Below are 24,556 nucleotides of genomic sequence, written 5' to 3'. Positions count from 1 at the left end.
TTAGGGTTTAGGGTTTGGGGATTGGGATTGATGGTTTACGGTTTAGGATTTAGGGTTTAAGTTTTGGGGTTTTGGGTTTAGTGTTTAGGGTCTAGAACATTTCCATAAATGCTTTTGATAAACACTTAAATAAAAGTTACAAAACAATTTTTAAAATGTTATAATATGGTTAGGGTTTAGGGTTTATAGTTTAGGGTTTAGGGTTTGGGGTTTGGGGTTTCGGTTTAGGGTTTAGGGTTTAGGTTTTGGGGTTTAGGGTTTTGTTTTTATGGTTTAGGGTTTATAACACTTTGGTAAATTCTTTTAATAAACACTTAAATAAAAGTTACAAAATTCTTATTAATCTGTTATAAAATTCTTAGGGTTTAGGGTTTAGGGCTTGGGGTTTAAGGTTTAGGGTTTAGGTTTTAGGGTGCATGTTTTAAGGTTTATAAAAATTTAGTAAAATCTTTTAATAAAAACTTAAATAAAAGTTACAAAACTCTTTTAAAATGTTATAAAATGCCTATGTTTTAGGGTTTAATTCATTGAATTTAGGGTTTAGGGTTTATTTCCTATTAACTAGTTGTGCATACAACCTTTCTTATCGATAACATGATGAATTTCTTCAATATGGATCATAGACTTTAGTAAGAGTATTTAAATTTTTCTTTCTGAATCTTTATACTTTTTTGTATGTTGTCAATGGAGATACTTCGTTCTCTATCTTTAAGTTGAATATGACAATGAAATTTATCAACTAAAAGGTTTTAGTTGGTACCAATTAGTTAAACTTTGAATAGAATATTGATGGGAACATAAACAAATTTTCTACTTCAAATTATATTCTTGTTTCAATAATTGTAATGCTTAAGATGGATCAACTAATCACCAAAATTTGTTGTTCTCAAGTATTACTATGGAGGCGTGAATAATTTATTTTTTTGTCTAACCTAGAAATGATTACTTATCTTCAATTTATTCCTATACATGTCCATATTGAAAAATCCTTAGAATTATCATTATCTTGCATAACCAAATTCTAATTCAAATTATTAGAGAAAGTTTATATTAAATGGTCTATTAACAAAATATAAAATGGTATGCATAATATTTTTATGCATGATATTCTTTGTACATGACTAATTCTTAAAATATTATAATAACTATCGAGGCTAATTAATAATAATATAAAAAATTATATATTCGTAGTTGTTTTCAACTAGGACTAAGACTTTGCATCAACACTAAAAATATTTTACACTAATAAGAAATAAATAATATTTTTGTTTTTATTAATTATCAATAAGATTATAATAATAAACTATATTAGTTAATATAAATATAGAATATACCATTTTGTATTTAGCCAAATATAATTTATAATTTAATATTATTGTATTATGTATCACCCTTAACGATGGAAAGGAATATTGAAGGAATAGAATATTTCTCACAGACCATCATGAAAAATGGAACACTAAAAATAAATAATATTATTTCTAATAGAATAAATATTATTTAAAAATTATTTGAAAAAAAAGTTACAATCTTACTTATAGAGGAATTTCCTTTTTCATTAGAATCCATCAATACAATTCGAAGAAATATTGTGATCTTTCATTGTTTCAAATTAGCTAGAAAAAATTCAGTGAAAAGGCCATTTTTTCTATTAGTTAGACTACCTGAAAAGAAAAACTTATTATCAAATTTTCAAAAATATGTATTTTATTTGTTTTCAATTTTTTCTTACTTTAGCGATAATGCTAATTGAATATTCAATCCATACCTATTTTGACATCATAAAATAGAGTAGAAATAAGTTTTATATGTTATTGTCTATATCACTTTCCATTATACTCTTTATAAACACCATCATGCATGCACATTACCATTTTTTGTAGTGACTAACTCAAAGAAATGGATTCTGAGGAATGATTTTCCGTTATGATAATGGACCATCAATGGAGAAGGTTTTTATTTAAGATGTAGCCCGCTGAATAAGAATTTTACCATTTTTTCATAGATATATATATATATATATATATATATATATATATATATATATATATATATATATATATATATATATATATATATATATATATATATATATATATATATATATATATATATATATATATATATATATATATATATATAGCATGGATTTAGGTTACACATTTTGGCAAGAGAGGGGGTGTTCAGGTGAAAAAAAAGAGCAAGCGATCAAGCAGTTTAATGGCCTGTAAGTGGTCGATCAAGCTTCTTGAACGCTAAGAAAATAGATTTATTAATACATTTGAATCAAAAATTTATACCTAGAATTTAAGCTCTCAATGTTGGATGCTCGATTAGGCTTTCGAGGTCTTTAAATACACATTTCCAGTACCCCTTATGCAAAAAAATTTGCACCAACTTTCTGTACCCTAGTGAAATTAGGGAAAAATTTATCCTTAGGTTATGGATTGATTCACGAAGGAATATTCTATCCAATGGCATATGAGTTTGAAATTTTCTAAATCATATGATACTTTTCATCTATTTTCTCTTAAACATAATGCTTCATTTTGTTTTGACAAATTTAAAGAGGCTGGATAGAAAAACAATAACAAAAAATTTTCGAAAGAAAAAAATTCAAAAATTACCACTATCTTAGTTAACTATTCATGTAATAGTTGAAAAACACTTATCGGAATACACGTGTCTACAAAATCCAATTAAAATATTGCTTCGAAACATAATATATATATATATATATATATATATATATATATATATATATATATATATATATATAATATATATATTTTTCCATAAACAAATAAATTTTTGATATCAAAAACATAGTTCTCTCATTGTAGATCATGCTTATATATATATAATCAAGGAAATCTTCTCCTCCAGTATCAACACATTCTCCTCCTCCTCTTCTCCCCTTGAATTGGGTTTAGGAGAATGAGAATTGATTCATCAATGGTATAGCACTTTAGAAATGATGTAATTAATGGAAGAGGTATGGATATAAAATTTATTGAAGTTACCTTTCATACATAAATAACCATAAAACCATCAATCTCTATGGAGGATGTCGTGGGTGAATTTTTTTTCTACAAATCTAGAAGGAAATACATTGGAGAAATTGAAATTCTATGGGAGATTGAAAAATACTTCCATGATCAAAACACATGTGTGAAACCATTTCCATAAAACCCTAGTTTTATGATGGGCAAGGAAATTAGTTTAAAATAACAACCTTTTTTGAGAAATTAAGGCAAATCACTTACAAAAATTACGGACTGTAAAAATAAAAGGAAATTGAGCATTTGGTCATTGTATAGGGATGCGAACTCTTGTTTCTATGAATTTTCTTTTTATTTTATGGGAAGATAATGGTATAACATATAACCATTTTAACTTAATATTTGGGATAATTATCCTTAATGTTAATTGAGCATTTGGTCATTGTATAGGGACGGGAACTCTTGTTTCTACGAATTTCCTTTTTATTTTATGGGGAGATAATGGTATAACATATAAATATTTTAACTTAATATTTGGGATAATGATCCTTAATCACTATTTCGTTAAAAATTCAACCCCCAAAGATTTGAAACCTTGAATTTCAACTCTGGTAAAAAAATATCCCCTAAATGAAGACTATAAATGAATTCCAAAGAGTAATTTACAAGAGAAAGGTTTTGTAGAAAAGTGTAGACTTCAAGAGGGAAAGGAGAGCATGCTCGATGTATTGAGATGTAAAGCAAATACACAAGCCTCATCTATTAGATCTAACAATCATTATTTATATGAAAACTTAGAAAATGGAAAGGAGACTATTGAATACTTAAATGTGGGTTTTTCTCTGCAAATTAATCTGAATACCATGATATCAGGGCTAGTAAAATAAAGATCTCATTTTAAACCAAATGAGAAGGGAGAAATGGCTACCATAAATCCTTTTCCTTGAAAATTGGGGAAAATGGAAACTAGTAGCTGGAGCTATTTTATTTTTTGTAGATCTCCCTTGAAATAAGGCTATGCTAACCTCTATACCAAATTTTCTAATAAAATAATTTTGGGGCTACTATTAATAATGCACTATGATACCAAAAAGTATTCCATTCAAAATTTGAAGCCCTTAAATTTTGTCCAAGGGCTAAATTTCACCACTAAAATTTTCCACTAATATTATTTTTTTTTGAAATATGCATGCAAATAAATTACTATAGATAATCACACTATAACTTGTAATAAAGTTATAATTTATTTAATTTCTATGTATTTTTAATTTATATGGCTTCCCTAGTTTGTTAATTTAATGTTAATATTTTCTTTTAACTTAAATTGAAAACAAATTCCAATATAGATATGCCTATAATTATGCTAATCGGAAGAATAGATCTTCCATAGTTATAATTTAATTATTAAGTTGATGGAATATATTTCAACTCGATGGAATATGTTGGAACATTCATAGTAATGTTTTAATATTTAAAAATGATTCAAATTCTTGGCCAAGGTATCAGATTTAAATGTCAAAGAAATTTCATGTACTTGAATGACTATATTTGTGCATGGAGGAAATCTTCCTATATGTATTACTTATCATTTAATAGTAGGATATTATGCATGTGAAGAGATATGTTCTTTATTCATGAGAGTGTAGCTTTCATTTCCAACAGTGGAGAAGAGAGTGACAATTTAATATTTTAACTTCAAACATGAATCTTAAATTAAATTTCTTATCTCCATCTCCAACTCCATCACCTCCTCCTCCCCCTCCACCTCCTCCTCCACCTCCCCCTCCTCCACCTCAACCTCCAACTCCACCTCCTCCTCCTCCTCCTCATCCACATCCACCTCCACCTCCTCCTCTCCTCCACCTCCACCTCTACCTCCTCCTCGTCCTCAACCTCGACCCCCTCCTCCAACTCCACCTCCATCTCCCCCTTCTCCTCTTTCTCCTCCTCCACCTCCACCTCTTCTTCCCCCAACTACACCCCAACTTCCTCCACCACCATCACTTATGCCTCTCCCTCCACCTCCTACACCACCACCTCATCCTCTTCGTCCACCTCCACCACCACTTCCTCTACATCTACCTCCAACTCCACCTTCATCTCCTCCGCCTCATCGTCCACCTCCGCCTCCGCCTCCACCTCCACCTCCTCTTCCTCCAACTCCACCTCCAACCTCCAACTCCTCATCCACCTCCTCCTCCTCCTCCTCCCCCTCCACCTCCTTCTCCATCGCCTCCATCTTCTCCTGCTCCTCCACCTCCTCCACCACCACCTATATCTCCACCACCTCCTACTCCACCACCACCACCTCCACCTCCACCACCTCAACCTCCACCCTCTCATCCACCTCCACCCTCTCAACCACCTCCTCCTCCTCCTAATCCACCTCAACCTCCAACTCCACCTTCACCTCCTCCTCCACCTCGAACTCAACATCCACCTCCTCCTCCTCCTACTCCACCTCCTTCTCCACTAGCTCCAACTTCACCTCCTCCTCCACCTCCTCCACTGCCACCTATATATCCACCACCTCCACTTCCACCCTCTCATCGACGTCCTCCTCCTCCTCCTCCACCTCCACCTCGTCCACCTCCACAAGCTCCTCCTCCACCACCTCCCCCTCCCACTATGCCTCCTCGTCCACCACCACCTCCTCCTCTACAACCACCATGTCCACCTCCACTTTCACCTCATGCACCTCTTCTTGCAGCTAAACATTCACCTCCACTACCTCCACCTCCACCTCCTCCTCCACCACCTCCACCTACACCTCCTCGACCACCTCAACCTCCCAATCTTCCTCCTCTTCCAGCTCTACCTCTGCCTCCACCACCACCTCCTCCTCCACCACCTTCCCCTCCCGCTCTACCTCCTCCTCCGCCTCTTCTTCAAGCTGCACATTCACCTCCACCTCCTCCTCCACGATATCCACCTAGACCACCTCCTCCTTCACCACCTCCACCTCCACCTCCATAGCATCCAACCCCTCCTCCTCCAACTCCAGCTTCACCTCCTTCACCACCACCTCCTCCTCCTTTTCCTCCTCCACCTCCACTCACACGTCTTCCTACACCTCCAACTCTACCTCCTCGACCACCTCTTCCTCCTCCTCATCCTCCCCATTTTCCTCCTCCACCTACACCTCCTCCTCCACCACGTCCACCTCCTCCACCTCCATCTCCACCTCCTACTCGACCACTACCACCACCTCCTCCTAATCCACCTCCTCCTCGTCCACCATGTCCTCCACCTCCACCACCACCTCCACATCCACTGCCTCCTCAATCTCCACCTCCACCACCTCCACCTCCTCCTCCTCCACCTCATCTTCCTCCACCACCACCTCCACCTCTGCTTCTACCTTTGCCTCCACCTCCACCTCCACTTCCTCCTCCTCCTCCTCCTTCACCACCACCTCCACCTCTACCTCGTCCTTCTTCTCCTCCACCACCACCACTAACCCTGCCTCCTCCACCTCCACCTCCACCCACTCCTCCACCAGCTCCGCCAACACCTCCCCCACCTCCACACTGGCGTCCTCCTCCTCCACCACCACCTCCACGTCTGCATCCTCCTCCATCTCCACCTCCACCACCTCCTCCACCAACACCACCACCTCCCCTCCACCTCCGCCACCTCTTCCACCTCCTCCTCCTACTCCACCTCGATCATCACCACCACCTCCACCTCCTCCTCAAATGCCTTCGCCTCCTCCTCCTCCTCCTTCTACTCCACCTCGATCATCACCACCACCTCCACCTCCTCCTCAAACGCCTTCGCCTCCTCCTCCTCCTCCTCCTCCTCCACCTTCCTCGCCTCCTAAAAAAACCTAAAAAAAAAATCAAAATTGCATAACACTTAATTCTTTATTTATAATACTTATTGATTCTTTTTTTACAGTGCTAATTCATATATCAATATATACATGATAATATAACAAATAATATGTATAAAAAATTGCAATATAAATAAGCAATTATGAGAACAACAATTTAATTTAAAAAATTGTAAAATTTATATAAATAATATCAAGAGCTATTAAGAAAAATCGCACCCAACTCAATATTTATTCTTAATGTCTAGAACTTTTTAGAATCAATAAAATAATTATATAAAATCACAAAAAAACACAATTACCATAAATTAATTATATAAAATCTTTAAGAAACAAAATAAATAAAAATCACAATTACTTTAGATATAAATCATGGAAACCCCAAGTAACATACAAACGCAAAACACAAGGAATTCATCAAACCTACACTAGTCATAAGTGTGTTCCACGGTACTTAGTGAAGGTTATTGTTATGTGTTGTGTTCTATTTTCCTCCTCGATGCCCATGCAGCTTGATCTAACAGTTGTTTGCAACATATGGAGCGTTTTTTTCTCGACAGTATATATATAAAATATAATTTTTATTTATTCAAAAGCTAATTCTATTGCATTTATAAATTGATTTTCCTTGTATGGTCGAAAATAATAATTTAGTTTCTTGATAATCACTCCAATGATTGGAAATAAGAAATTACAAACCCTAACAACATCAAGAAATTTTAAAACACTGAAGCTTGACAACAAGAAGATCAAATAGTACTTGCCTGGGCCGGAGGTAGACACAGTCGCCGACTATGAAAACCTGTATGGATTCATGAAGCGATTTGACAGCTTCCATGGAGTCTTCCTCTCCCGAAGACTACATACAAATCTTCAATTTCCGAGAAATGCAGGAGCCGGTGCAATCTTTTTAATAGAAAATCGATCGGCATGATTACGTCCTCGGCAGATATGTTCAGACACAGGTGGTCTCTGCATATTTATTCCACTTGCCAGGGATTGTCATGGATCACCATCTGTCGGACATGGGATTGCGCGAGTATAACCACTCGCCGGCTTTGCAGAAACTACAAATTGAACGTGTTGAAGCGAACAGGCTCCCAAGATACAGAAGCAACAACATTGTGTATCGAACACACGACCTTGATATATTCATCCTGAGGCTCTCCCGATAAAGATACAGAGGAGCGTCGATTGAACACACGACCTTCATACATTTAGTCTGACGATACATAGGCGACAACATTGTGGATCGATTTGGGCACATCTTGAAACAATGGGAGAGATTGCTAATTTTGAAATCGGCCTTTAAGAATGAGGAAACGACTATGAAAGAAACGGATCGAATTCCTCCCTCATATCTTAACGAAATGCTCACGTTGAAGAGATCTCCGTTGTGAAATCCGCCCAAATGGCTGCAATTCCTCTACACACCGTTAAATAAATGTTAGTGTTGAATTCAAAAAAACATTGATTACAACAGTGGGAAAAAGAAAAAAGTTATCTAAATTTAGAAAAGGAATATTGAAAAAGAAAAAAGTTATCTAAATTTAGAAAAATATTGAAAAAAGAAAAAAGTTATCTAAACTTAGAAAAGGAATATTAAAAAGTTACCTAAAAGGAATATTAATTACATTTTTGAAAGCTTCACAAAAAAACATTAAATTATAAAGAATAACAAACCAAAATAATTAACTTTTAAATTTTAAAAAATGAAAAATTTAAAATTAAAAGGTAAATTTAAAATAAAAACATTTAATTGTTTTTGAGATAAAATATTGACAATTTCAAAGTTAGAATGATGGAAGTGTTGATGAAAAACAAAAAAAAATTAAATTAAATTTTAAAACAAAATTCACTTTTTTTTTTTTTTAAAGTAAAAAATTGGCAGTTTCAAAGTAAAACATAAAATATAGAACCCATTTCTAAATAAATTGTAGCTTGAAATTCACATAGTAACTTTTCTATAATTAATAATTTAGAACACAATTTAAATGTTGAGAACAATAAATTCAATAAAATGTACTTCCCATATAACCCTATAAATTTGTTGTGCATAGACTTTAGTGAGAGTATTTCAATTTTTATTTTTGACATCTGTATATTTTGGTGTATTTTGTCAATGGAGATACCTTGTTCTCTATATTTAAGTTGAATATGACAACCAAATTTATCAAGTAAAAGGGTTTAGTTGGTACTAATCATTTAAACCTTGAATAGAATATTAAAGAGAACATAAATAACTTTTCTACTTCAAATTATATTGTTGTTTCAATAATTGTAATGCTTAAGATGGACCATCTAATATCCAAAGTTTGTTGTTCTCAAGCATTACTATGGAGGTGTGAATCACTTTTTTTTTTTGTCTAACCTAGAAATGATTACTTATCTTCAATTTATTCATAGACATGTCCATATTGAAACAATCCTTGCAATCTATTATTACATGGTCTATTAAAAAAATATAAAATGGTGTGCATAATATTTTTATGCTTGATATTCTCTATACATATAGAATAATTCTTAAAATATTATAATAATTATCTACACTAATTAATAATATTATAAAAAATTATATATTGGGAGTTGTTTTCAACTAGGATTAATACTTTGCATCAACACTAAAAATATTTTACAATAATAATAAATAAATAATATTTTTGTTTTCATTAATTTTCAATAATATTATAACAATAAATTATATTAGTTAATATAAATATAGAATAAATCCTTTTTGTATTTTGCTGAATCTAATTTATAATTTAATAATATTGTATTATGAATCACCCTTCACAATGGAAAACAATATTGATGGAATAGAATATTTCATAGAGACCATCATGAAAAATAAAACACTAAATATAAATAATATTATTTCTAATAGAATAAATAATATTTGAAAAAAAATTGTACATCTTATTTATAGAGCTATTGGCTTTTTCATTAGAATCCATCAATAAAATTTCAAGAAATATCGTGATCTTTCATTGTTTTAAATTAGCTTGAAAAAATTCAGTGAAAAGGCCAATTTTTCTATTAGTTAGACTAGGTGGAAAAAAAAAAAACCTTGATTATCAAATTTTCAAAAATATGTATTTTATATGTTTCGAATTTTTTCTAACTTTATTGATAATTCTAATTGAATATTCAATCCATACCTACTTTGACATGATAAAAGAGATTAGAAATAAGTGTTATATGTTATTTTCTATATGCCTTTCCATTATCCTCTTTATAAACACCATTCTGCATGCACATTACCATTTTTTGTTGTGACTAACTTAGATAAATGGATTCCATGGAATGTGTCACACTCCAACTTGTCATAAAGAATTTTTTTTTTTATTATTGTTAAACATCTAATAACCATGACCTTTTACTTTTACCTACATCACAGAATATATTAAGCAATAGTACAAAAGATCACAAAGTATCTTACGCAATAATACATTTGATTATGCATCCTTTAAATATTATACTGAACACCTACATAATGTGTTTACGGTTGTTTGTACCAAATATCCATACATATCTTCATCTGGTTGCGCAACCCACAAGGATAATGGTATTGAATATATTCATGTTCACAAGTTACACACACGGCACGCTACAAGTTAATGAAACCCACTGATTGTTAACCACGTCACGCTCTAAGTATAAGGGTCAGCTCACTCTGCATTCATTACTCGCTTAAAGTCTCCACTCCCGAGAGACCTCGAACTTGCTGTTTGCTGTCCGGATTCTGGCGAGGTTGATGCATCTTTGGCCATGTGTTTTGATCAACGATCAGATGTCACCAGCCCATGTGACACACGGTACTTTACAGTATGTTGCCTGGCTAGACCGCTCAACCCCAGAGCCACATGGAAGGTCACCGGCTATCTGACGGTGAAGACGTCCTCTTCCAGATCAACGGCTTCCAGGGCGCCACGAGACGGTAACCACAGGCTTGATATATATAAAGATTTCCGTCTTTGGCGTTTGTTAAACTTCATTTCCATAATTTTCAGTGTATGGACAGAGCGCGGCTCTTGAATGTTCTTCCATGGTTTCACAGGTCTTCGGCCTCCCTCAGACGTGAAGGTATGAGTTCTGATCTGCATCTACTCTATTTGTATGCTCAGGTATTGATGAATGTTCGTTTTGGCCCCATTACGGTTCTCTGAGATTTTTACAGCTGTATTTCAATCTCGGTTCCACTACTCCATGCTTCTCTGTATATGTTAACAGGGTTTGTGTGTTGTTGCACAGGTGGAATCTACCCCTTCGACTGGACCGGTGAGGATACTCCTCACGGAGTCGAGGCTTCCTCTGCAGCTAAACAACAACTACGGTAAGAACCTTGAGGCTTAGCTCTGGTTGCCGTTTACTTCTTTGCACCTCGGATCTGTGCTAAGAGATTATTCTCTTTGACAGGGACGGCGGGTTTGCTCAACTCTGCCTGAGGCCTGCTAGCTATAGAATTTATTTCATTACCCTATAGACTTTTTCCTTTATCTTTAATGAGGTATTTGCTGGTTCTACAGAACGCAGCTCTGGTCTGTTGCAATTATATGGCTCTTAACCCGTGAGGGTTTGACTCGATGGTTTCACTTTGTATAAATGTACTGATAAATGATTTCAGTCTTTCTGAGCTATACTGTATTTTGCACTACTGAGAGCCTTCGCTCTTCCACATATTTAATTTGATGGGTATTTCAAGTTGAACGCATCTGCGTATTTTATACGGGTTTCCTTGCTACGGTTTATTGTCTTTGCTTGTTAAATGATATGAGTTTTATGATATGAGTTTTATGATATGAGTTTTATGATACCCGGCTCGATGCCTCAGCCAGTCAAGCGTGAGCCATGGCTCGGCATGAGGGGTCTCATCGCAGCGGGTATCTATGATTCACCGGCTTAAGGTTGCATGTTGTTCATGGTTTCCATGGCCGGCCTCAGCTTCCTACTTTCCTTTCATCGATATTTCTAATAAATAACAGAATGAGTATCGGCAATGTATGAATATATTAACATTTCTTGAATTCATTTCCCTTCAGATATTCTAGCGAACATAATAATGTCATTTTTCAGATGATTATACTATCTCCAAGAAATAATGTAATTTCCGTATTAGCTTTTGTTATACAGACAGTTATTATCTTTGTCTCATATTCGGCCACGGCCTCTCTTGTAATGATGCTGGGCATACATGAGTCCTCGGGGTTTGTTTCCGTGTAATTTCTTACAGAATGTCTGAGTCTTTCGGCCGACTATAATTTGTAGAACTATATTCCAGGGTTTTACCCTGTTAAAACTATCATGACTTGTATGCTTCACTATTTTCGTTATTTAGTTAAAGTTTCTTTGACTGCATGTAACACTACTCCCATCTTGAATAGGTTTACTCGCATTTTCCTCCATTCTGTTTCATATACACAGGGATTTAATTATAATACCATACATACTCATGTCTGTATATGTTGACGGTTCCAGTTTTCTTGGAATATCATTCATATTCGTCTAAACAGAGTACTGTTCCAGAGAAATCTTACACAGTAAATACAATCTTTAAAGGAATACTGATAAGGGTTTCAAGAGAATATTGTACTCGCAGCCTCTACCTATCTCACTTACTCAGTAATTCTGGGTCTACTCTCTAAGGCTAGAGTTGATACCCGTAATGTCATAAAACATCTAAATAATTCTGGGTCTACTCTCTAAGGCTAGAGTTGATACCCGTAATGTCATAAAACATCTAAATTATTTTCTGACAATATTCCATAATAAAATACAGTTATCGTTCAGCATATTTACTCTGCTTTTCTGTACAGTATTAACAGTAAACAGTTCAACTTTTCATAGTTACATAAGAATGAAGCCTTACCTGCTTCTGTGCCAAACCTCTTATAATGCTTGTCAATCCTCTCGTCCGTAGGAAGTCTTCTCTGCTTCCACCCCCAAGCACTTGCAGGTCCTACTCGACCGCAATGTCACTGGACTTTTCCAGTCAATGCTATCTGGTCCTCACCAGACGTAGCGTGCACAGGAAAATATTTGTTTTTCCATTTCTGCTATCTGATCCTTACCAGCATAGCTCTCTTTCTTTTCCTGCCATCTGATCCCCACCAGACTTGGCATCTTTCCTCTTTTCCTTAGGGTTTCAACTACCTCCAGGTAGTTAGGGTAACTGACTTCCCAGTTACTAACTAGGGTTAATCATAACTCAATTCCACATGATATCAACACAAATGTCTTTTTTATTAATCAAAAACATTAACAACACAATTACACATTTTAAATAAAGTCTTTCTATCATAATTACTTCACTAGTTACCAGCATTTACTTTTCACAAGGGGTGTTACATCTTCCCCCCCTGAAAGTCGACATCGTCCCGATGTTGCTGCTCATTTAAAAACAGTCTGGGATAAGTATCCCTCATTAATTGTTCATCTTCCCAGGTGGCCTCTTCAGGCCCAAAGTGCTGCCACTGCACTTTAACCTGGCTGATGACCTTTCTCCGCAGCTCTACCCTTCTCTGATCTAATATGTTCACTGGTTCGACCAGGAACTCTCCTTCCGGTTCCACCTGAAACAAATAACAATTAAATCAGTTGTTTTCCTTAGTCTTTCGTTTCAGTTTACATTTGATGACAGACTTTCTTTACCTGAATGTCCTGCCAACTTATAATATGCTTAGGGTCGTACACATATTTCTTTAAAACAGATACATGGAAGACATTGTGAACTCGTATATGGCTGGGTAGGGCGAGCTGATAAGCTACTGGCCCTACTCGCGCCAGAATTTGGAATGGTCCACAAAAGCGTGGTGCCAATTTGGCACATGCACTCCATTGAAGAGTACTCTTCCTAGCTCAAATTCTGATGTATACATGCTCACCAACTTGATATTCTTTAAATGTTCTCTTCCGGTCTGCAAAATTTTTCTGCCTATCCTGTGCCATTTTTAGATTAGCTCGGACCCTTTTTACCATGACCTCCATTTCTTCCAGCATTTCAGGTCCAAGCAGGAGTTTGTCCTCCGGTCCACCCCAACTGGAGGGTGTACGGCACTTCCGGCCATACAAAACTTCGAATGGGCTCATCTTCAAAGATGAGTGGTAGCCGTTATTATAAGCGAATTCTACTAAGTGTAGATATTCCTCCCACCGGATAGGTTGTTGCATCACATACGACCTCAACATGTCCTCCAGTACTTGATTTACCCGCTCCGTCTGTCCGTCGGTTTGCGGATGGTATGCGGTGCTAAAACTCAATTGAGTTCCTAATCCTTCAAATAAGGTTCTCCAGAAAGCTGAGGTAAACTTAACATCCCGGTCGGATATTATTACCTTTGGCAACCCATGAAGTTTAAATATGTTTTGCATGAAAACGTTTGCGATTTGAGCTGCGCGGTAAGTTGATTGAACTGGTATAAAGTGGGCTGACTTGCTGAGTTTGTCCACCACTACCATTATTGAGTCATTACCTTTTTTTGTTTTCGGCAATCCGGTGATAAAGTCCATGGTTATGGTCTCCCATTTCCATTCTGGTATGGGTATTGGTTGTAGCAGTCCCGCAGGATGCTGATGCTCAGCTTTCACTTGCTGACATTCCAAACAGCGCGCCAGATATTCTATCACATCTTTCTTCATGCCTGGCCAGTAATACTCCTTTCTTAGTGAGGTGATTAATTTCTGGTACCCAGGATGCCCTGCATAGGGGCTTCTATGATTTTCATCCAGAATCTTTTCCTTGATAACGCTCTGATTGGGTATGTAAATTTTCTTCTGATAGCATAACATACCGGCTGCGTTCAAGGTATAACCTTGTTGTACTGAGTGGGCATCTGAATTTTGCACCAAGTGTCTCTTTTGCATATAGATCTGATCTTGTGTCGCGGCCTCCTCAATTTCTTGGTTAAGAGTGGACCATCCTTGGCTAATGCCAATCTCATAAATGCAATGCACTTTTCGACTAAGTGCATCAGCAACTCTGTTCTATTTACCCTTTAGGTACTTAATTTCGAAATCGAAATTTCCTAGGAAGTCCACCCATCTTGCCTGTCTTGCGTTTAAGGTGGGTTGACTAAAGTAATTAGTCAAACTGTGGTGATCTGTCATCAGCAAGAATTTCCTCCCTATTAAGTAATGCTGCCACATCTTCAAGGCATGGATCACAGCTGTTAATTCCAGATCATAGGCAGAATATTTCTGCTCATGTTCTTTCAATTTTCTGGATTCATACGCAATCACCTTGCCTTCCTGCATTAGTACTCCACCCACGCCCTCTTTGCTGGCATCCGTACAAACGACATATTCCTTTTCGGGATTCGCCACACACAATACAGGAGCTGTAGTAAGTAGATGCTTGAGCTGTTCAAAGCTCCGTTGACAGTCTGCTGTCCACCTAAATGCTTTTCCCTTCTTTTGCAAGGAGGTAATAGGGTAGGCAACTCTCGAAAAACCCTCTACAAACCGCTGGTAGTACCCAGCCAAACCCATAAAAGATCGAATGTCTGCTACATCCTTGGGTGTAGGCCACTCCATTATAGTTTTAATCTTTTCGGGGTCCACCGCTATACCTTCTTTTGTAATAATGTGACCCAAATACTGGATCTGCTCTTTATAGAAATCACATTTGCTGAATTTTCCATACAGCTGGTGCTCCCGTAATGTCTGTAACACTATCCTCAAATGTTCCTCATGCTCTTTCCTATTCCGGGAATAAATAAGTATGTCATCAATAAAGATTAATACGAATTTATCCAAGTATTGATGGAATACACTGTTCATTAAACACATAAATGTTGCAGGCGCATTAGTCAACCCAAAAGGTAGTACCACAAACTCGTAATGTCCGTAACGAGTACGAAAAGCAGTTTTGGCTATGTCCTCGTCCTTTATCCTGATTTGGTGGTATCCCGACCTCAAATCGATTTTTGAGAAAATGGTCGCCCCATTCACTTGGTCAAACAGCTCATCAATGCGGGGTAAGGGATATTTGTTTTTAACTGTTAGTTTATTCAGCTGTCTGTAATCTATGCACATTCGTAGAGTCCCATCCTTCTTCCTCACAAACAGCACAGGTGCTCCCCAAGGAGAGACACTGGGACGGATATATTTCTTCTCTAGCAGCTCTTGCAGCTGCATTTTCAACTCAGTCAATTCTGGCACACTCATCCGGTAGGGTGCTCGGGATATTGGGGCTGCTCCGAGTATCAGCTCAATAGTGAAATCCAAATCCCTTCTGGGTGGCAGCCCCGGAATTTCCTCAGGAAATACATCTGCAAATTCCTGCACTACAGGTATATCCTTAACAGTTGCAGCCTTATCCATTGAATCTGCAAACCCCACTTGCACTGCATAAATCTGGCACTTGCTCCGGATACATTTCACCAGCTGAGAGGCTGTAATCGGACGAATCTGAACTGGTTTCTGAATGCCTTGGATTTCCTTTCCCATACCCAGCTCATCTCTATACGAAACGGTTTTTGTTTTGCAATTAATGATAGACCATCGTCTTTCCAACCAGTCCATTCCTATCAGCACGTCATAGGAACCAAGAGGGAGTACATTTAACTCAGTTGTTATGATTTGGCCAGCTAACTTTAATGGACAATTGCTGACTTTGGTTAAAACTCTTCTTTTGGTACCAGTGGCCAGTTGTACTAGCCAAGGACTTTTAAATTTAGTGGTTTGCAAACCACAGCTCTCTACCACTTTAGGACTTATATAGCTTAAAGTAGCTCCTGGGTCTACTAAAACAGAAACAGCTCGGTCAAAGATCTTACCTTCAAACTCAATCATAGTTGGTTGGTAGTCAGCTTGCCGATCTTCCAGTGCTGCATTTATTCTGGGCATGGATCGGGCCACATCTCCCACCGTGGAAGCTTCGTAAATTTGAGATAGCTGATCGCTGTCCTTTCGATGAGGGCAGTTTCTGATATAATGGGGTCCTCCACAGCCCCAACACTGAACAGGTGGTCGGGCTGCACCTTCAGGATCCAATCTAACTTGCTGCTCACTGAATTTAGAATCTGCAGGAGGTTTGAGTCTGCTTTGAGTTCTGGTTGAATTTTTAGCACCGGCATTTTTTGAAAATCCTTTCTGAAAATTACTGCGTGCTCCTTTACTGCCCGTAGGTATTCTGCTGCTTCGTTTGTCTGTCCAACGCCTTCCGGGATTTTCTCCTTTGGATTTATTTTGCTGATAACACAGTCTTGCCTTTCGAATAGCTTCATCCATAGTTTTTGGATTGTCGAATTCTATCCTTTCCCGCATTGTAAAGGGTAGACTACTAACAAATCTTTGCACTTTAGCCTTTTCTTCACGAATATAGGGCACATAGCGGAGCAGGGAGGTAAACTTGGTTACAAACTCATCAATAGTTTGCTGTCCCAGTCGTAAATCGTGAAATTCTCGCGCTTTTTCATCATAAAATCGCTCTGTCAGGTATTTTTCTTTAAAGTACCCCTGAAACCTTTCCCATGTCACATCCTGTTCACTTATTCCCCGCACCATTTTGACTTCTTCCCACCACAGCGTGGCTTTGGATTGCAACTGGAATATAGCCAATCTTGCCTTAAGATGATGGTCGTATTCGTACACTTGGAAGTACTTATTCATGTTAATTAGCCAGGCTTCAGCAGCTTCCTCAGATTCTCCGTCAAAATGAGGTGGCTTAATCTTCCGGAATTCCCCATGTAATTCCTTCCGGGGTCTTTTTGGGGTCTGGTATTCAGAGGCGTTAACAGACTTTTCTCCTCGGTCTTCTGCTTCCTCCTGTTCAGTATGATAACTTTGTTCATCTGCTATGGGTGCTTGTTCCGGCCTTGGATGTGATTGTTGCGGATGTTGTTTGTCAGACAAGCTTTTCAGGATCCTCTCCTGTTCCACGTTCAATCTGGCGTTATCTTCACGCAGCTGGGCCATTTCCTCTTTTAGTTCCTGCAATGTTCTCAGTAGTGTGGAATCGGTGGTGCGTCCTGCTGCTCCCAGCTGCACCCAAAACTCAGAATTGCCTTGAGGTTGTTCCACATTATCCGGAGGTTCCGGATTCCCATAAGGAGCACTGCTTGCTCTCCTCATTTTGCTTTTGCTTCTGCTTCTGCACAACTCATTATACAATTTTAGTTTACCATAAACTGATTATATTTCTAACAAAAAATTCCCAAAGGTCACAGAGTTGTGAACCTTGAGCTCTGATACCAATTTGTCACACTCCAACTTGTCATAATAGAATTTTTTTTTTTATTATTGTTAAACAACTATTTACCAGGTCCTTATACCTGTACCTACATCACAGAATAGATAAGCAATAATACAAATGATCACAAAGTATCTTACGCAATAATACATTTGATTATGCATCTTTTAAATATTATACTAAACACCTACATAATGTGTTTACGGTTGTCTGTACCACATATCCATGCATATCTTTTTCTGGTTGCGCAATCCACAGGGATAATGGTATTGACTATATTTATGTTTTACAAGTTACACACACGACACGCTACAAGTTAATGAGACCCACTAATTGTTAACCACGTCACGCTCTAAGTATGAGGGTCAGCTCACTCGGCATTCATTACTCGCTTAAAGTCTCCACTCCCGAGAGACCTCGAACTTGCAGTTCGCTGTCCGGATTCTGGCGTGGTTGATGCATCTTCGGCCATGTGTTTTGATCAACGGTCGGATGTCACCAGCCCATGTGACACACGGTACTTTACAGCATGCTGCCTGGCTAGACCGCTCAACCCCAGAGCCACTTGGAAAGTCACCGGCTATCTGACGGTGGAGACGTCCTCTTCCCGATCAATGGCTTCCATGGCGCCACGAAACGGTAACCATAGGCTTAATATATATAAGGTTTTCCGTCTTTGGCGTTTGTTAAACTTCATTTCCATAATGTTCAGTGTATGGGCAGAGCGTGGCTCTTGAATGTTCTTCCATGGTTTCACAGGTCTTCGGCCTCCCTCAGACGTGAAGGTAATAGTTCTAATCTGCATATTCTCTTATTCGTATGCTCAGGTATTGATGATTATTCCTTTTGACCCCGTTACGGTTCTCTGAGATTTCTACAGTTGTTATTTCAATCTCAGTTCCACTATTCTATGCTTCTCTGCATATGTTAACAGGGTTTGTGTATTTGTTGCACAGGTGGGATCTACCCCTTCGCCTGGACCAGCGGGGATACTCCTCACGGAATCGAGGCTTCCTCTGCAGCTAAACAACAACTACGGTAAGAACCTTGAGGCTTAGCTCTGGTTGCCGTTTACTTCTTGCACCTCGGATCTGTGCTAAGAGATTATTCTCTTTGACAGGGACGGCGGGTTTGCTCAACTCTGCCTGAGGCCTGCTAGCTATAGAATTTATTTCATTACCCTATAGAATTTTACCTTTATCTTTAATGAGGTATTTGCTGGTTCTACAGAACGCAGCTCTGGTCTGTTGCAATTATATGGCTCTTAACCCGTGAGGGTTTGACTCGATGGTTTCACTTTGTATAAATGTACTGATACATGATTTCAGTCTTTCTGAGCTATACTGTATTTTGCACTACTGAGAGCCTTCACTCTTCCACATATTTAATTTGAAGGGTATTTCAAGTTGAACGCATCTGCGTATTTTATACGGTTTCCTTGCTACGGTTTATTGTCTTTGCTTGTTAAATGATATGAGTTCTTTATGATACCCGGCTCGATGCCTCAGCCAGTCAAGCGTGAGCCATGGCTCGGCATGAGGGGTCTCATCGCCGCGGGTATCTATGGTTCACCGGCTTAAGGTTTACATGTTGTTCATGATTTCCATGGCCGGCCTCAGCTTCATTCTTTCCTTTCATCGATATATTTAATATTTGTAAACAACAAGAATGAGCATTGGCAATGTATGAATATATTAACATTTCTTGAATTCGTTTCCTTTCAGATATTCTAGTGAGTATAATAATGTCATTTTTCCCAGATGATTATACTATCTTCAAGAAATAATGTAATTTCTTTTTTTTAGCTTTTGTTATACAGTCAGTTATTATCTCTGTCTCATATTCGGCCACGGCCACTCTTGTAATGATGCTGGGCATACATGAGTTCTCGGGGGTTTGTTTCCTTATATTTTCTTACAGAATATCTGAGTCTTTCGGCCGACTATAAGTTGTAGAACTATACTCCAGGGTTTTACCCTGTTAAAATTATCATGACTTGTATACTTCACTGTTTTCGTTATTTAGTTAAAGTTTCTCGGTCTGCATGTGACACTACTCCCTTCTAGAATAGGTTTACTCGCATTTCCTTCATTCTGTTTCATATACACAGGGATTTAATTATAATACCATACAAACTCATGTCTGTACATATCTTGACGGTTCCAGTTTTTCTTGGAATATCGTATTATGTTACCTAACTCATATCCGACTAAACAGAGTACTGTTCCAGAGAAGTCTTACATAGTAGATACAATCTTTAAGGTAATACTGATAAGGGTTTCAATAGAGTATTATACTCGCAAACTCTACCTATCTCACTTACACAGTAAACCGGGTCTACTCTCTAGGCTGGAGTTGATACTCGTAATGTCATAAAACATCTAAATTATTTTCTGACAATATTCCATAATAAAATACAGTTATTGTTCAGCATATCTACACTGCTTTTCTGTACAGCATTAACAGTAAACAGTTCAACTTTTCATAGTTACATAAGCATGAAGCCTTACCTGCTTCTGTGCCAAACCTCTTATAATGCTTGTCAATCCTCCCGTCCGTAGGAAGTCTTCACTACTTCCACCCCCAAGCACTTGCAGGTCCTACTCGACCGCAATGTCACTGGACTTTGCCAGTCAACGCTATCTGGTCCTCACCAGACGTAGCGTGCACAGGAAAATATTTGTTTTTCCATTTCTGCTATCTGATCCTTACCAGCATAGCTCTCTTTTCTTTTTTCCTTTCTGCCATCTGATTTTTCCCCCCCACCAGACTTGGCATCTTTCCCCTTTCCTTAGGGTTTCAACTACCTCCAGGTAGTTAGGGTAACTGATTTCCCAGTTACTAACTAGGGTTAATCATAACTCAATTCCACATGATATCAACACACATGTCTTTTTATTAATCCAAAAACATTAACAACACAATTACACATTTTAAATAAAGTCTTTGTATCATAATTACTTCCCTAGTTACCAGCATTTACTTTTCACAAGGGGTGTTACAGAATGCCTTTCAGAGAAATGGATTCCATGGAATTCTTTTCAGTTATGGTGATGGACCATCCATGGAGAAGGATTTTCTTTATGATGTAGCCCGGATGAATATCATGGATCTGGGTTAAACATTTTGGCAAGAGAGGGAGTGTTTAGGTGAAAAAAAGAGCACGTGATCAAGTAGTTTAACCACCCAATCTAGCCATCTATTTGTAAGTGGTCGATCAAGCTTCTTGAGTGCTAAGAAAATAGATTTATTAATATATTTGAATTGAAAATTCATGAGCTCGTTCTAGTGTTTAAGCTCTCGAAGCATGATTGAGCTTTCGAGGTCTTAAAATACACATTTCTAGTACCTCTTATGCAATTTTTTTTGCACCAACTTTTTGTACCCTAGTGAAATTAGAGAAAAATTTGTCCTTAAGTGTTGGATTAACGAAGGAATATTTTATCCAACGCATATGATTTTGAAATATTCTAATTCATAATATATTTTTCATCTATTTTTCTCTTAAACATAATGCTTCATTTTTTGACAAATTTAAAGACGCTAGATGAGAAAACAATAACAAAGAATAAAAAAAGTAAAAAAAAATTCAAAAGTTACCGCTATCTTAGTTTACTATTAATGTAATAGTTGAAAAAAAACTTATGGGAATACACATGTTTGCAAAATCCAATTGAAATATTTCTTCATAAACATAAAAAATAATAAAAATATATTTTTTCATAAACAAATAAATTTTTGAGATCAAAAACATAGTTCTCTCGTTGTAGATCATGCTTTTATATATATATATATATATATCTATATATATATATATATATATATATATATATATATATATATATATATATATATATATATATATATTTATAACATGATTTTTTTAATATTAAATTTTTTGTTTGTTTTTGTTTTCATTTTTTCTAATCAATTCTAAGTTAAATCTTGATGTTGTGTATTGGAATAAAAGGTATTTTTAGAAAAATAATTTAAATGATACAAATAAAAATATGCATGAATCCATTATACACATATTAATGTTTCACTAACCTCGTTATTCACTAAAAGCTCCCTTTGAATGAATGTGAGATATGTAAGACACCTTCCAAGTGATTTGGAAGAGAATGGTATTACAATATAAAAATATATTTTTTATGGTTATTGACAAATTAATAAAATTATATGTTACATGGATTTCCTTCCAATATTGTACAATCTTTCGATAATTTTCATTCTATGATCTGACCATAACTCGATTCTCATCTCGATATAAATTTTTTTCGTACAAGCATATATGTACAATACTATTGTTATTCCCTTTACTACAGAGCATCAGATTGAAGGATGTCATCTATATTACTAATGCTAGACTCTACTTATCTCAAAACCCTTTGTAACGTTCTTTTGACTAATTAATTTATAGTGATTCCCCGAATCTTGATAAATTTCTGATGGTAGCAAATATACATCTTGTTCATAAATGCGAGGAAGCTAATTAAGATATTAAATTATTAGATACCACGTACTATAGATTTTTTTTTGGGCTAGCATTTAGAGTGGGTTAATTTTTCATGATTTTTCAAAAGAATATGATTTGTCAATTTCTATTTTTTTCTAAAAATGGTTTGCTCAAAATTTATACTATAAAATTATTTTAGCTTAAAATTTTTTAGGAATATCAATACTTCTAAGAAAATATAACCAAACATGTTATATTATGCATACTAGGGAGTAGTAAGAATAACCAAGGTTTATAAATAAAATAAAAAAAAAATCCATCCTTAAATTTTCCCCTACTTGATATAAACCTTACAGAAGAAATAAAAATATGGTTCTAGTTAAAAACAAGGAAAATATATAAAAGAATTGAGTAGAAAATAAGAAAACATGAAAAATTGTTGATTAAAACTAACATATGGGGATAATCAATGGAGAATAAAGTTGTAGCTCATTCAAATTTTGCATTTTGTGAGTCTCTATGATATATTATTGATCACAAACCTCAATGCAAACAATGTGTACTTTTCATGATATTTTATCTTTGAAATGATGAAAGACATTTTAGTATGCATGGAATTAATCGTATTATAATTTACTAAAATAAACATTGGATGTCTCTTTTATTTGATTGTAGTTTTCTATGCACATTCAATTTTATTTCAATTTCATGCATCTATTTTATTGCAGAGAGAACTAAGGAATTTGTCTTTGTACCTATATACTAAAAATATCACCACTTTTAGTAGAAGACTTTCCATAGAAGGCGATATAAGTGTTACATAACCTAGACTATGTGTCATGTTGAACATTTATCTCCCTATTAACCAAAAAAATGATTAGCTTTCCCATTGAATTTAAGTATATTTTATTAGTTTTGCATATATTTTAATGTGTTTACTAAAACATATTTATTAGGTTGTCAATAACTATCTAAAATTTTATTTCCATATTGTAATATCAATCTATTCTGAATCACATGGAAGGTGTCTTACATATTTCACATTCATTTGAAGGGGATTTTTGGTGAATAAAGAGGTTAGTGAAAATATGTAATATCAATCTATTCTGGATCACATGGAAGGTGTCTTACATATTTCACATTCATTTAAAGGGAACGTTTGGTAAATAAAGAGGTTAGTCAAAATATATATTATCGTTTCATTATATTTTTGTTTCTTTCCTTTAAATTCCATTCATAAAGAAAAAAATGAAAATGTATTCAAGTTTCGAATAATTTTAATAGAAATATATATCTCTGAAAGTTGTTCAAATTGAACACAACAACAGCAATAAATGACCTCCACATTTAACTCATCATTAGAAAATTTAAATGAAAATGAATATATCAAATATTTAAAAAATTATATTACAAATATATATTTATGCTAATTAATATAAATATTAGTGATTAAAAAGATATATGGGAATAGAAAATTCAAAAATATCATACACATATAACTGAATTTGTTAAAACATATTTAAGCTTCGTTAATTGTCAAAGACTTTCGGGTTCAACTTAACGTGGATGACGATTTGTTTATTTTTGTTTTTATTTTTTTAATTAACCTTTCTAGGTTGATTGCCAAGGGAATATGGGTAGAAGATGCTTCATCTGAATTCTTATTAATGGTTGTAGTGTGTTACAAAGTTTGTTAGGTTTTATTGAATTTTAATAAATTAAAAAATTTAGATTCCCACCAATTTCCTACGGATTTGAGATTATTTCAATTTTACTATGGAATTTTTCTTTACCAAAAATAGTTGAATTTATAATAAGATGTGTAATTCTTTTTTTATCCTCAATTTAAAATTGGCAAATAGCCTTTTTATACATGGTTAATTACGTAAATTTGTACCTTATTCTTTGTGTTGCAATAGTTTTTGCTGTTTTATTTATGAAGCCTTTGACTGTATCAACCATGTTAATAGTTTTAATGTGATTGTACTATGTGTATTACATTCATGAATAAGGATTCCGGATTTTTACTTTAATTATCAATAATTAATAGGTTTTCTCATAGGGAGTCAATC

At 35.8% G+C, this 24,556-nt stretch overlaps 1 protein-coding gene and 2 long non-coding RNA genes across 7 annotated transcripts; 2 read left to right on the top strand and 1 right to left on the bottom strand.

Annotated features, from left to right (window-relative positions):
- The first annotated feature begins 10,567 nt into the window (after positions 1-10,567).
- Positions 10,568-11,548, top strand: LOC149216977 (uncharacterized). Of its 2 annotated transcripts, none has more exons than XR_016250610.1 (3): positions 10,568-10,961; positions 11,089-11,170; positions 11,254-11,548. It is a non-coding gene; the product is annotated as an uncharacterized LOC149216977 (long non-coding RNA). The 2 variants fall into 2 exon arrangements; XR_016250611.1 differs by having other exon boundaries at positions 10,591-10,920.
- Positions 11,549-13,692: 2,144 nt separating this feature from the next.
- LOC149216976 (uncharacterized) lies at positions 13,693-18,497 on the bottom strand. The gene is made up of 6 exons (XM_089390099.1): positions 18,400-18,497; positions 18,108-18,113; positions 16,611-17,926; positions 15,899-16,358; positions 15,073-15,532; positions 13,693-14,424 (listed from the first exon to the last, which is right to left on the bottom strand). Exons 1-6 carry the CDS (start codon positions 18,495-18,497, stop codon positions 13,693-13,695), a joined length of 3,072 nt encoding a protein of 1,023 aa, XP_089246225.1.
- On the top strand, positions 18,422-19,440 carry LOC149216975 (uncharacterized). 4 transcript variants are annotated; one of them, XR_016250606.1, is made up of 3 exons: positions 18,422-18,852; positions 18,982-19,063; positions 19,256-19,440. It is a non-coding gene; the product is annotated as an uncharacterized LOC149216975 (long non-coding RNA). The 4 variants fall into 4 exon arrangements; XR_016250609.1 differs by having other exon boundaries at positions 18,442-18,852; positions 19,146-19,440; XR_016250607.1 differs by having other exon boundaries at positions 18,474-18,810.
- Positions 19,441-24,556: the final 5,116 nt, after the last annotated feature.

Source organism: Pinus tabuliformis, chromosome 1_1 (assembly GCF_031772625.1).
Source record: "Pinus tabuliformis cultivar Carrire ecotype Pingquan chromosome 1_1, CPIR1, whole genome shotgun sequence".
Lineage (NCBI taxonomy): Eukaryota > Viridiplantae > Streptophyta > Pinopsida > Pinales > Pinaceae > Pinus > Pinus tabuliformis.
The sequence above is the reverse complement of the archived record's forward strand: the minus strand, read 5'-3'. Positions and strand labels throughout refer to the sequence as shown.

What these genes read in the sequence shown, in the direction of transcription:
- LOC149216976 (XM_089390099.1), bottom strand. Translation starts at nt 18,497, where the DNA reads ATGGCCGAAGATGCATCAACCACGCCAGAATCCGGACAGCGAACTGCA. An exon ending in AACTATGATTGAGTTTGAAG is followed by an intron (nt 16,359 to 16,610) that starts GTAAGATCTTTG and finishes ACGTGCTGATAG; the next exon opens with GAATGGACTGGTTGGAAAGA. An exon ending in TACTAATGCAGGAAGGCAAG is followed by an intron (nt 14,425 to 15,072) that starts GTGATTGCGTAT and finishes TTGGAATGTCAG; the next exon opens with CAAGTGAAAGCTGAGCATCA.